The sequence below is a fragment of the Passer domesticus genome, chromosome 3 (genome assembly GCF_036417665.1).
Source record: "Passer domesticus isolate bPasDom1 chromosome 3, bPasDom1.hap1, whole genome shotgun sequence".
Classification (NCBI taxonomy): Eukaryota; Metazoa; Chordata; class Aves; order Passeriformes; family Passeridae; genus Passer; species Passer domesticus.
Genome location: NC_087476.1, coordinates 75,614,079 through 75,627,166, shown reverse-complemented (window position 1 = coordinate 75,627,166; position 13,088 = coordinate 75,614,079). Strand labels below are relative to the sequence as shown.

Here is a 13,088-nt window from a genome sequence, read left to right as displayed (position 1 = left end):
CATAGACCCCCAGCCAGTGATAATTGCCCATCTCTCTTATTTGTCAAGATCTCGCTGCAGGGTCTCTCCATCCTCAAGGGAGTTAGCTCACACCTCCTCCCAGTTTAGTTTCTTTGGCACACTTGCTTCATATTCCTTCAAGGCCTGTGTCCAGGTTGTTAAAAAGATGTTGAAGAGAACTGGCCCAAGGATGATACTGTCTTAGCCACTGAAATAAGCACTTCATACTTCTTCTTGTTCCTTAGTGCAGAAATCACAACAATTGTCTTCACTTCTTTTATACCCATGCAGATACCTTTGCTTATGCTCATGCTTTTTATCCCAACAACAGCTGACATGACCTTTACACACACAGCAACAGCACACTTTTCCTACTGTTACTAGACTTAACAATTTTGCAATCTGTGAATCAGTGACCTTTGCAACTAAATTCAGACCTTCAGCATTTCTCATAAAAATAGTAAAATATCATCAGAAGAAGAGAAAGCTTTGCTGCATACTCTGTAAGTCTGCAGCATATACAATAATGAGTTAGCATCACAATCGTTTAAGCACAGACCCTATACTTTAGCAGGGAAAAAATGAAAAGAACTATTTTATGCAGCAACATATCTGAGAAACAAAAAAACTAGAATCTTCCAAACTGTTCCCTGCAGAAGAAATGTACTTGTAAGAATACTGAAGACAAAAGATGTGGTTTTGAAAGGCTATATCCTTGCTAAGCTAAATTGGATCTCATCCTGTAAATGAAAGATCAAGGAGCTCAAAGTGGAGATAGGGGGACATGTCCAGATAATGAGATATAGCAAAGCATTTTTAAAGATAATTAAAGATTCTGGTGGACTGGGCAGTTAAGTTAAATCTGCCACACTCATTCACTTTTGGGGACTGAATTGTGGAGTGCTAAACCATATCTGCTGCTGTACAAAGTAAAAGAGATCCATCAAAAGTGTATGGTTAGCGTGAACACTCTCACTCTCTATTATAAAAGACTTAATAAGTGTTTTATAAAACAGTCTTAGTAACGAAAAGAAATAAAGCCCTTATACCATCTTGGACTGGGAAAATATGTTCAAAATAATTTTTTCCTTTTTTTTTTTTTTTTTTTTTTATCCCACAACGCATGAATCATAACTTCAACCATTCTGGAATGCTTTCAACAGATGAACCCAGCATAGTGTTTTTATAACAGGCTCTTGCCCCTTACCTGCTTCATTACAGTTTTGGAATATACTCCACAGTCATTAGCATTTTTTTATCCTTTTCCCAGAGACAACTTTTAAAGGACTACTTAACCCCTAAAAATCATAATTTCTCTGGTTTCTCAAAGCTTTTTGAGAATGTTGTTTTGGTTGGGGTTTTTTTTCTTTTTTTTTTAATATTGCATAATTTCTAATGGTGTCAGACCCACTACAAGCAGAAGTTAAAACTAAATCTTATCTTCAAGAGACTGTTAAAGCTAATGAACTGCCAGTCTTGGTATTTGCATGTTTCTAAATTCTTTTAATTTCCAGGTTGCCTTCCTGAATACTCAGTTTAATTGGAAAACATTGTGTTTATAAAACAGACCCAGTTCAATTGCTTCTGCAAATTCACCTTTCTTTTATATAATTGTAGTTAAAGAAATCTTGTTTCATTCAAACATTAAAAGTATAGATTTGACTATAGGGTCAAATCATATGTGACCCTTTCATCTGTCTGAACTGTATTTCACAGTGTTTCTCAGTTGCTTCAAATATGGACAGATTCTTTTCAATTCACATAGCATCTTATCTGAAGATCTCCTGTCTGCTTTCTTCACTTGCTTTTGTGGGAAGACAAGGGAAATACATTCTGAATGTTATCTTTTCTAGTCTAGTTTTACCTGCCAGTGTGCTTATATCTTCTAGAACCAATTTCAGCTTGAAAGAATGTGTTGTCACAATCTGCTCATATGAACAGGGGTGATGATGGCTCATAAACTGATCTCAGAGTGCAAAACACAACACAGAAATGGGATTGCAGTATCAATCAAAACAAATGCACTTTTATTGAATTGACAGCAAATGTGTTAATGGAATGAGGGAGAGGAAAATAATAGAAAAGAGAGGGGAAAAGAGAGAGGAAGTACAGCGACCAAATATAGAGAGACAAAGTCCAGACAATGGAGTTCGCCTGGTCATGTCAGGGTGATCTCAAAGTCCTGGTTGACTCAAGATTCTCTTTTTATCCAGAGGCCTGTGGCTCTGTGTAGCCAGCTGCCTACTGAGGTTACGCATGGCTCAGGATGTCTCCATGACCCAAGCTGCCACAACAATCTCAGGCTGATTTGAGAATCCCATGTGCCTCCTGCAAACTTACATCAGGAACCTGGGCTGGTGAGTTTGTTTTATAGGGAAAAGGCCAAGCACTGGTGTTCAGGGGCTTGTGGGCATGAGTGGCCAGCTGACTACTCAGGTTCCGCCCGGCGCAGGATGCCTCCCAGATCCAAGAAGCGACCAGGACAAACACAGGCTGCTTTGAGAGTCCCAAGTGCCTCCTGCAAAATGACGTCAGGAACCTGGGCTGGTGAGTTTGGTTTCCAAGGGAAAAGGTGGGCAGTGTTCTTCAGAGGCCTGTGGCTCTGTACGGCCAGCTGCCTGCTGAGGTTCTGCACGGCACAGGATGCTTCCCACACCCATGCTGCCACAACCATAAATTCTGGATGCTTTGAGAATCCCAAGCGCCTCCTGAAAATGAGATGTGTAACCTGGGCTGGTGAGTATTGTTTCCTAGGGAAAAGGCCCAGCAGTGGTGTTCAGGGGCCTCTGGCCATGAGTGGCCAGCTGCCTGCTGAGGTTCGGCACAGTGCAGGATGCCTCCCTGACCCAATCTGCTTCCAAAGCAAACTCAGGTTGCTTTGACAGTCCCAAGCACCTCCAGCAAACTGACACCAGGACTCTGAGCTGGTGAGTTTTGTTTCCGAGGGAAAAGGCTGGCATTTTTGTTCAGAGGCGTGTGGCTCTGTGTAGCCGGCTGCCTGCTGAGGTTCTGCACAGCACAGAATGCCTCCCAGATCCAAGAAGCCACCATGAAAAAAACAGGCTGCTTTGAGAATCTCAAGTGCCTCCTGCAAATTGACACCAGGGACACGGTCTGATGAGTTTTGCTTCCTAGGGAAAATCCCAGCACTATTTTGTTCAGGATCCTGTGGGCCTAGGTTGCTTGCTGCCTGCTGAGGTTCGGAACAGCGCAGGATGCATCCCTGATGCAAGACGCCATCAAAGAAAACTCAGGCTGCTTTGAGAATCCCAAGAGCCTCCTGACAACTCACACCAAGAACCTGGGCTAGTGAGTTTTATTTCCTAGGGAATAGGCCCAGCACTGGTGTTCACAGGCCTGTGGCCCTGAGTGGATGGCTGCCTGATGAGGTTCGGCACGACACAGAATGCCTCCCTGACCCATGCTGTCATCACCACAAACTCAGGCTGCTTTGAGAATCTGAAGCTCCCCCTGCCAACTCACACCAAGAATCTGGGCTAATGAGCTGTTTCATAAGGAAAAGGCCCAGCAGTGATGTTCAGGGGCTTGTGGCCACGAGTGGCCGGCTGCCTGCTGAGGTTCAGGACAGTGCCGATGCCTCTCTGACCCAAGCTGCCACCAAAGCAAACACAGGCTGATTTGACAGTCCCAAGCACCTCTTGCCAACTAACATCAGGCACTTGGGCTGTTCAGTTTTGTTTTGTAGGGATAACCTTGGCAATTTTTTTAAGGGGCCTGTGGTCCTGAGTGGCCAGCTGCCTGATGAGGTTCTGCATGGCGCAGGATTCCTCCCACACCTAAGCAGCTACCACCACAAACTCAGGCTTCCTTGAGAGTCCTAAGTGCCTCCTGCTATGTGACATCAGAAACCTTGGCTGGTGAGTATTGTTTCCTAGAGAAAGAGCTGGCATGTTTGTATAGGGACCTGTGGCCCTGAGTATCCAGCTGCCTGCTGAGATTTGGCATGACACAGGATGCCTCCCTGACCCAAGCTGCCACCACCACAAACTCAGGCTGTTTTGAGAGTCCCCAGTGCCTCCTGCAAACTGACGCCATGACCCTGGGCTGGTGAGTTTTCTTTCTTAGGGAAAAGACTGACATTTTTGTTTAGGGGCCTGTGGGCCAGTGTGGCCGGCTGCCTGATGAGGTTCTGAACGCTGCTCACTTCCAAGCTGTTATCACAACAAACTCAGGCTGCTTTGAGAGTCCCAAGCACCTTCTGCAAACTCATGTGAGGAATGTGGGCTGGTGAGTTTTGTTTCCTGGGGAAAAACCCCAGCATTCGTGATCAGGCGCCTCTGGCCATGAGTGGCCTGCTGAGGTTCAGCACAGCTCAGAATGCTTCCCTAACCCAATCTGCTACCAAAGCAAACTCCAGGTGCTTTGAGAGTCCCAAGCACCTCCTGCAAAATGACACCAGCAACCTGGGCTGGTGAGTTTTGTTTCCTAGGGAAAAGGCTGGCATTTCTCTTCAGGGGCCTGTAGCCCTGTGTGGCCAACTTTCTGCTGAAGTTCCGCAGGGCTCAGGATTCTTTCCTGATTCAGCTTGCCACCAATGCAAACTCAGGCTGCTTTGGGAGTCGCAAGTGCCTCCTGCAAAATGACACCAGGAACCCTGGCTGGTGCGTTTTGTTTCTTGGGGGAAACCATGGCAATTTTTGTTCAGTGGCCTGCGGCCCTGCGTGGCTGACTGCCTGCTGAGGTTCTGCACATCAGAGGATGCCTGCCAGACCCAAGCTGCTACCCAAGCAAACTTGGGCTCTTTGAGAGTTCCAAGCACCTCCTGCAAAGTGACACCAGGAATGTGGGCTGGTGAGTCTTGTTTCCAAGGCTAAAGACCAGCATTTTTGTTCAGGGCCCTGTGGCCCTGAGTGGTTGGCTGCCTGCTGAGGTTTCGCACGGTGCAGTATGCCTCCCACACACATGCTGCCAGCACCGCAAACTCAGGCTACTTTGTGAGTCCCAAGCGAATCCTTCAATCCTCTAGGAGCATGGGCTGGTGAGTTTTATTTCCTGGGGGAAGCCATGGCAATTTTTTTCTGGGGCTGGGGGCCTTGAGTGGCTGGCTGCCTGCTGATGTTCCATGCGGCAGAGGATGCCTTGCAGACCCAAGCTGCCCCACAAGCAAACTCAGGCTGTTTGACATTGCTAAGCGCCTCCTTCAAACTAACACCAGGAACCTGGGCTGGTTAATTTTGTATCCCAGGGAGAAGTGGGGGTATTTGGGTTCAGGGCTTTGTGGCCCGGAATGGCCCGCTGCCCACTTAAATTCTTCATTGTGCAGGATGCCTCCCAGACCTAAGCTGTCACCACTGCCAACACAAGCTGCTATTACAGTGTCAAGTGCCTCCTGCAAACTGACATCAGGAACTGGTGCTGGTGCTTTTTGTTTCTCAGGGAAAAGGACAGGCATTTGTGTTCAGGGGCCTGTGGCCTGGAGTGGTAGCTGCTTGCTGAAATTCCACATTACGCAGGATGCCTCCCAGATCCAAGCTGCCATTACTGCCAACTTGGGCTTCTTTGACAGTTCCTAGTGCCTCCTGCAAACTGCCATCAGGAACCTGGGCTGGTGAGTTTGGTTTCCCAGGGAAACAGGCCAGCCTTTGTGTTTAATGTCCTGTGGCCCAGTGTTGCCACCTCTAGAATTAGAAAAATAGTGAGAAGACAAGATCAAATGTTGGAAGCTAAGTTGTCCATTCCATCCCCCATTCCTTATCCTATGGGAATGTGAGGGTCTCTGGTACCTCACCTGGTGATTTGCCACGTATTTCCCTTGCATGTCACTGTCAGTCTCTGGTCTTTTCTCCTGCAAAAAGCTTCTGCAAATACAGACATCTGAAACATTCCAGTTCCTCTGTATTCTCTGATAACCCAGCTGCCTCCAGGAATGACTGCAGTCTGTATTTATGAGATGTATTTTAGATAATGCAAGAATCTCTCAAGGGTGTCAGGCTGCTAGAAATCATGAAAAAAAGCAGAGCGATAGTCCCAGATGGTGAAGAAAGCTGTGGTTCTCACCCCAATGTTAATGGTACACTACCATTTTTATTACTCTGTACACAATTTTTGTGTAAATTACTTTAAGTCAGTTCCCAGTCTGTGTAAGTACAGTAATGTGCACCTTCCCCAACAAGTAAAGTTTCTCTTACAACTGACAAGTCAAGCTACTGTAAACCTATGCTGAAACAAGGTCTGTGTGTGTGGGCGGGTGGGTGTGAAAGTCTGTAGTCAAGTATTGTCTTACTGGTAAATTAGCTTTTTAAATGTTACCTCAACTTTACAGAGCTTTCTCTAAGATACTGACAGAGAAAGAAATTAGGGAGAGTAGTAAATAGTTATAATCACTTGTGGGGAAAAAATGAAAAACCTAATTACTTGAAATCTGGAGTCAATTGTATTAGTGACACCTTGGTAATGTCCTGCATAAGGGCTTCACTGTCCTTAATTTTTCATCTACAAGGAATAGCAATAATGATCTCATTACCTCAGGAGAGCTATTCCAGATTTAGGGTTTCTCTAACCAGAGCAAAGTATGTTGGAAGCACAGTAGCCTGGATTCCTCACATCCTTGTCCCATTTAACAAAAAGAGAAGTGGAAACAAGGGCAACTGAGTCATCCCAAACCAGTCCAGACAAGTGTGACAACCACCCTTCTCAGAACTGGGTTTTGGGTTAAGCTAATCCACAGAGGAGTGAGAGGTTTGTTGTTGTTGGTTTTGGCTTTTTGGTTTTGTGTATGTGTGTGTGTGTAGCGGAGGATGGAGGGTAGCTGGAGTGAGATATCTGGGGAAACCTGGAGCAGCTAGTGCCAAAGAAATCTCATTCTGGGAGCTGATAGCCTTTTGATGTCATGAGGTGGTGGTGTCCAGTTGTTGCCTGGTGAGCCCATCCTGGCACTGGTTAGCAATTGCTGCCAAAGCGTGTAGCAGCTGGGCTGACTACCATCCAGAGAGGAGATGAAGAAAAGGACTTGTGAGCAGCCTAGCAGAAATGTTGTAGCTGTTGATGGGATAGAGGAATCTGAAAACAAGGGGTAGACATGGGAAGAAAAGCAGAAAGAAAACATCAGTTGAGCAGGTGTAACGGACATAAGAAGCTTGAAACGCAACAACAGTTCTTCTTCTATGTGTAGATTAATCAGATGAGATAGCATATTTTTCATGGGGATGAGAGACAGATTGTATATTTTCAGAGACCATTCAGGCTCAGGAGCCTCAATCCTTCCTTACATTGGAGATGTAGGTGGGTTCTGCACTATCTCACAAAAAGTCAGTAGGAGGGAAGGCTGGCTAGAATGACACCATTCTCCAATCTTACTGTGTGCAAGGAGAAATGCTCCTATTTCTCCTGAAGATTTTCCATTAACAAATAGATTTAGTACCCTCCAAGCTGAGAAGGATCCGGGTAAGGCTTCTTTCTTCTCAATGGTGCTAAGCAATGGGTCAGAAATTGACACACAGAAGGTTCCTGAATGTAGTGAAGAACTTCTTTACTGTGCGGATGACCATACTAGAACAGACTGCCAAGAGAGGATGTGGAGTCTCCCTCTCTGGAGATACTCAAGAACTGTCTGGATGCAATTCTGTGCAATGTGCTCTAGAATCACTCTGCTTGAGCAGGGAGATTGGACCAGCTGACTGCACAGATGGTCCCTTCCAACCTTACCCATTCTCTAATTTTGAGCTAATCCAACATCCCACTCAAGAGAGGGACTAACTTTCCTTCTCCTAATATATCCATACCTTTTTGTATTGTCTTACCATAAACTTCCACTGCTTCATGCCGAAAGTAAGTCCCGAAATTTGCTAGTTGGTAAGTGAACTCTTTTTTTGAATCTGTTTTAAACTGATGTCCTACTTCTAATGAATATTCTCTAACTCTAGAACAGCAGGATTTCATGGGAAAGGTGGCATGCATTAATTTTCTCCATCACTTTCCAGAGTGAAGAGTCTCTATTGTCCCTGGAAATGTTACGCAAAACATACAGTTTCTTCTTATCAAAATTAAAAAAAAAAAAAAAAGGAAGAAGGAGGAGACATACAGTTGACAAAAATATGGATTTAGAATGAAGACAAGAGGTAGAGAGACAAGAACAGTGAGAAACAGAGAGGACTGAGGAGGAAATAAAAGAAAGAGGAACTCAAAGTCAGACACACAGGTGTCTGCAAAAGTGAAAAACAGGAAGTTTGGGTCCCTTTGCTTGGGGCCACACTTCTGTACCAGAATGGCTATTGGGACCAGGAATCCTGTCTGTCTTGGGAATTTACAAAGGAGACAGAGAAGGCCACACATGACACTTACCCACCTGATGCATCTCCTGGACATACGCAATGCAATAAACAAATGCATTACCATATGCAATGCAATAAACAAATGCACTGAGGATTTATGTCAGATTTGCTGGGGATTTTCACACTTGGAAAAAAATAAATAAGGAAAGCAAATCTGGAATAAAAATATAATTTAAAATTATTTCTTTTTAAATCTTAACCTTAATTTGGGTTTTTTAGTAACTTATACTTTTCTTCTCTGGATCCACAGGGGGAAAGCGACAATTCACCAGGGTGTTCATGAACTGTGTGAAACAGTCAATGAAGACCTTTGGAGGAAAAAATTAATTACTCCCTTTAGAATGTATGTGAAAAGAAGATAAAAGTCTGAGAGGAAGACAGGTAGGAACCTAAAAAGTCTAAGACAGCTGGAGAGTCTCAGAGGCTCTGTAAAACATAGGGATTCTCAGGCTCTCTAATCCTATGCTGGTGATAGTTTATCAGCTAATAGTACATAAGTGAAATACTGGGTAGTAATGTTTTCATAATGTTTTCTAGTACAATGCTTTCTAGAAGGGAAAGAAGAGTCTATAAGCTGTTTTGTAAGGATGCACTGGAGTAGTCCACCATACCCTCTGGGAGAGCTGTGGGAGAGATATGCCACAGACCAGGGCAGCTGAAAACAGAAGGTGGTTGGAACCAGAACCCTGGCTTTGCCTGACTTCTGAATGGTATATTTGGCACCAACAACAGCTCAAAATCCCAGAATGGGAGACACTGGAAAAGATCACCAGAGCAGTCATCAGGTCCAACCTCCCTGCTCAAGGGCAGAGTGATCCTAGAGCACATTGACAAGATTGCATCCAGACAGTTCTTGAGTAACTCCAGAGAGGGAGACTCCACATCCTCTCTTGGCAATCTGTTTCAGTGAATGGCCATCTGCACAGTAAAAAAATTCTTCCTCATATTCAGGTGGAACTTCTCGTGCATCAGCTTTTGACCTTTGCCTCTGGTCTTACTGTTTGGCAACACTGAGAAGAGCCTGGCTCCCTCCTCCTGACACCCTCCCTTCCAATAATTATACACATTGATGAAGTCCCTTCTCACTCATCTTCTCAAGGTGGTAGAGTCCGAACCCTCTGTTGCCCTCCACTGAACCTGCTCCAGGAATTCCATGTCACTCTTGTCCTGAGGAGCTCAGAACTGGACACTGCACTAGAGATATGATCTCACAAGGGCAGAGTAGATGGTCAGGATCACCTCCCTCCTCCTGCTGGCAATATTTTTCCTAATGCACCCGAGGATACCATTGGCCTTCTTGGCCATTGGTATGGGCTCACTGCTAGCTCATGGACAGCTTGCTGTTCAATAGGACCCACACGTCCTTCTCCACAGAGATGCTTTCCAGTGGTTTGGCCTCCAGCCTGTACTGGTGCAGGACTCTACATTTGTCTTTGTTGAACTTCAGACAGTTCTTCTCTGCCCTTGTCTCCAACCTGTTAAGATCCTTCTGAATGTCAGCACAACACTCTTGGGTACTGACCACTCCTCCCAGCTTTGAGTCATGAGTAGACTTCTTGAGGAGGTATCTGCCCCTTTCCCCAAGTCACTGATGAACAAGTTAAACAATACTGGACCCAATATTGACCCCTGGGAGACACCACTAGTGACAAGCCTCCAGCTAGACCCTCTTCTGTTGATTTTGTCCCTCTGTCATGTGCCAATCAGCCAGTTCTCAATCCACCTTGCCATCCACCTGTCCAATCCACACTTCCTGAATTTGCATATGAGGACATTGTGAGAGGCAGTGTCAGAAACCTTGCTGAAGTTGCGGTAGGCAATACACACTGCTCTCCCCTCATCCATCGACGTAGTTGTCTCATCATAGAAGGCTATCAGGCTGGTCAAGCATGATTTGACCTTAGTGAATCCATGCTGACTACTCCTGATCCCCTTCTTGTCATCCATGCAGATAGAAATGGCCTTCAGAATGAGGCACTCCATCACCTTTCTAGGGATTGAGTTAGGCAGACTGGCTGGTATTTCCCTGGGTCCTCCTTGCCTCTTTTGAAGACTGAGGTGACATTTACTCTCTTCCAGACCTTGTTTTATGGGATTCTTCCCAGGAAATCCCCAAAGAGTTTAAAGTTAATGTATGAACATATCTTGAAGTCTATGCTCATAATTTTGCTGCTGCCCTGTTTCTTCTTTGCCTGTACTCAACTCCACAGTCTCATGGTCACTACAGCCAAGGCTGCCCCCAGCCTTTACACCTGATAGAATCAATTAGGTTGGAAAAGACCTCTGAGATTGAGTCCAGCCTATGACCAAACATCACTATGTCAACTAGATCGTCTTTCCTTAAACACCTCCATCACCTCCCTAGGTAACTTATACCAATATTCTATCACACTTTCTGTGAAAAAAAATTCTTCCTAATGTTCAACTTAAACCTCCCCTTGCACAGCTTAAAACTATGTTCTCTTGTCCTATTGCTAGTTGCCTGGGAGAAGAGGCAGAGCCCCACATGCCTACTACTTACAACAATGCTTTCTCTGTTTTTTAGTATAAGATCTAGCAGCACACCATTCCTTCTGTGGTTCTTCATTACTTCTGTCAGGAAGTTGTCATCAGTGGTAACTAATGGAACAGGAATGTCCTAGACTGTTTGTGCTTCTCTGTGTTTCTTCTCCAGCAGATGTCAAGTTAGTTAAAGTTCACCCCAAAGATAATTAAATGGGGAAAAAAAAAAAGGTGTTGGGAGGGAGGAGGTAGAAAATGTATATCTGGTGTTCTGGTGGTTTTTTAATTGCCTTATGGTTTTGAGCCTTGTTCAAGATTTTCCCAATAAGCAGAAAATCTAGGAACTTACTTAGTAGTGTCACTCTGTATCTTATTAGGAATATAAGTGGCATACAGGTTTATATGTTCTTGGGCATCAGGTCCATCTATCAAAGACAAGCCTCTCTCTCCTTTTTATGGTTTAAAATATGACTGTTTGAGGTCCTCTAAAACTGTTTCTTCCCAGCACTCATTAACAGAGCATCAGTTTTTAGGGAAAGAAAAGGTTTTTCTGCAACCTCCTATGAAATGTTCTAGATGTCTTGTTTCTGTGCATCTGCCTGTTCAAATCTTCCTGTACTGTTCAAAAGAAGGTTATGCATCTATTGGTGTTCTAAGGTATAAACTTGTTATCTGATTAATTTTATATGGGCTCTTAATAATACCAGTCCAAAAGAAACTTTATCCTTTATTTAAAGGATAAATATTAATTACTTTCAATGTTATTTCATATTTGATATGCTGCAGGTAGTGCTTGTTTTAAGTAAATGGAATCAGGTCTGCAACAATTGATTTAGTTAAATTAAGCATGCAAATCGGGAATGAAATACACATGTATATTTTCAAGGAGAGATACTATAAACACTAATTATGCAGCTGGAATTCAATAACTAACAAAGCTATTCCCTCTTCCATTTTACAAGATGGAAGAAGTCCTGATGTTCTCAGTCATGACATTGTTATTTATATCTTGCTAAGGTATAAAGAAGAGATGCCTATAACCAGGCCAACCATGACATAAATGCAGCCAGCTAAATTTTCATATCTGGGCCTTTATGAATCCTGTAGAGATCCAAGAAGAATGATGTAGCATAGCTTTCACACTGCCCGTTAAGCCCAAAAGAGTCAGTGATTGTCTAAGTGAATGATTTTCAGAACTAATTAGCAAAAATAATCCTCCATTCCCCTTCTGGCTAAAATTAAGTCCTTTTACATAAAGTAAGGGATGGCTAGTACCTTTCCAGTGCTGATTCACCATGTAAGACTACTGTAAATTTTGTGTGTAATTAATAAAAAATATTTAGAAAGGAGAGAAATGGATTTCCAATTTTTACAAATGTCTGAGTATTTATTTCTGGTCTTAGAGGGTCCTCATTAGCATTTATCTTAATCAATGTATATGCTCCCTGCAGAAGTACAGACAAGCTCAGTTTTACAACCAAAATAATTGTGATGGCTGTTTCTACTATTGTTGGCAGAAGTCAACTTAGCTAAGTTAGAGCAAAAAGCTACTTTCCAGTCTCTTTTGTGCATTGCTATGTGCAGGTTATAGCAACTACTCATTTGTTATCCCACAAGAGGCAATAAATTACTCAAGTCAGATGCGCAGAGTCAAATTCACCGCAGACAACTTACCTCATGGGGTTGATTTCCCTGATCTCCCCATGCTGATTAAGGAAAGGGGTTGCCTGTACCAAATGGAGCAATGCCTGTTCTGACTGAGGAGGGGGAACAAGTATTGCTGTTCAGAAAATGGTGGTCAGCCCTGCCTGCTTAGCATTTCACAAAGCCTGGCTCCAAGATAGGTTGTAGATTGTTAGGGGGAAAAAAAAAAAGGAAAGAAAAGGTGTGTGAAATGGAGAGAGACCTTCTTTTTTGGCTTCTAGGGGCCCCTGGAAATGGAGTTCCATCTCCATTCTATGCATACCATCTCCAGAAAATCCTGAATCAAGTCAGCATATATTTTACAGACAGGATTGTGGAGTGTCACAGGGTCTGGATGAATGCAAGCTGTCTAAATGGATGGAGCTGTTTCACTTTACATAAATAACTGAATATTAAATGGAACATACACTGGCATATGTCCACCCCTCTCCCCTGCATTTTTCTAACACCATCATCTCCACTTCCTGCTGCTCTAATGGGGAAGCCGTAAAATCACTATTCCAGAGGAGGACAGCAGAGGGAGCAGGGAAGAGAGTAAGCTCTTCTCCCTCCTGGCTTTACAGAAATGCACCTGAGCATTTATTTGGGGGG

At 43.9% G+C, this 13,088-nt stretch overlaps 1 protein-coding gene across 10 annotated transcripts in view; it reads left to right on the top strand.

Annotated features, from left to right (window-relative positions):
- Nucleotides 1-2,490: 2,490 nt before the first annotated feature.
- PPP1R17 (protein phosphatase 1 regulatory subunit 17) overlaps nt 2,491-13,088 on the top strand; it is a 56,760-nt gene continuing 46,162 nt past the window's right edge. For 2 of the 10 annotated variants that reach the window (XM_064414078.1, XM_064414066.1), the window contains exon 1: nt 4,292-4,999. In XM_064414078.1, the coding sequence (XP_064270148.1) occupies nt 4,992-4,999 (8 nt within the window). In that variant the 5' untranslated portion in view covers nt 4,292-4,991. The other 8 variants (XM_064414071.1, XM_064414069.1, XM_064414068.1 and 5 more) reach the window with 8 other exon arrangements.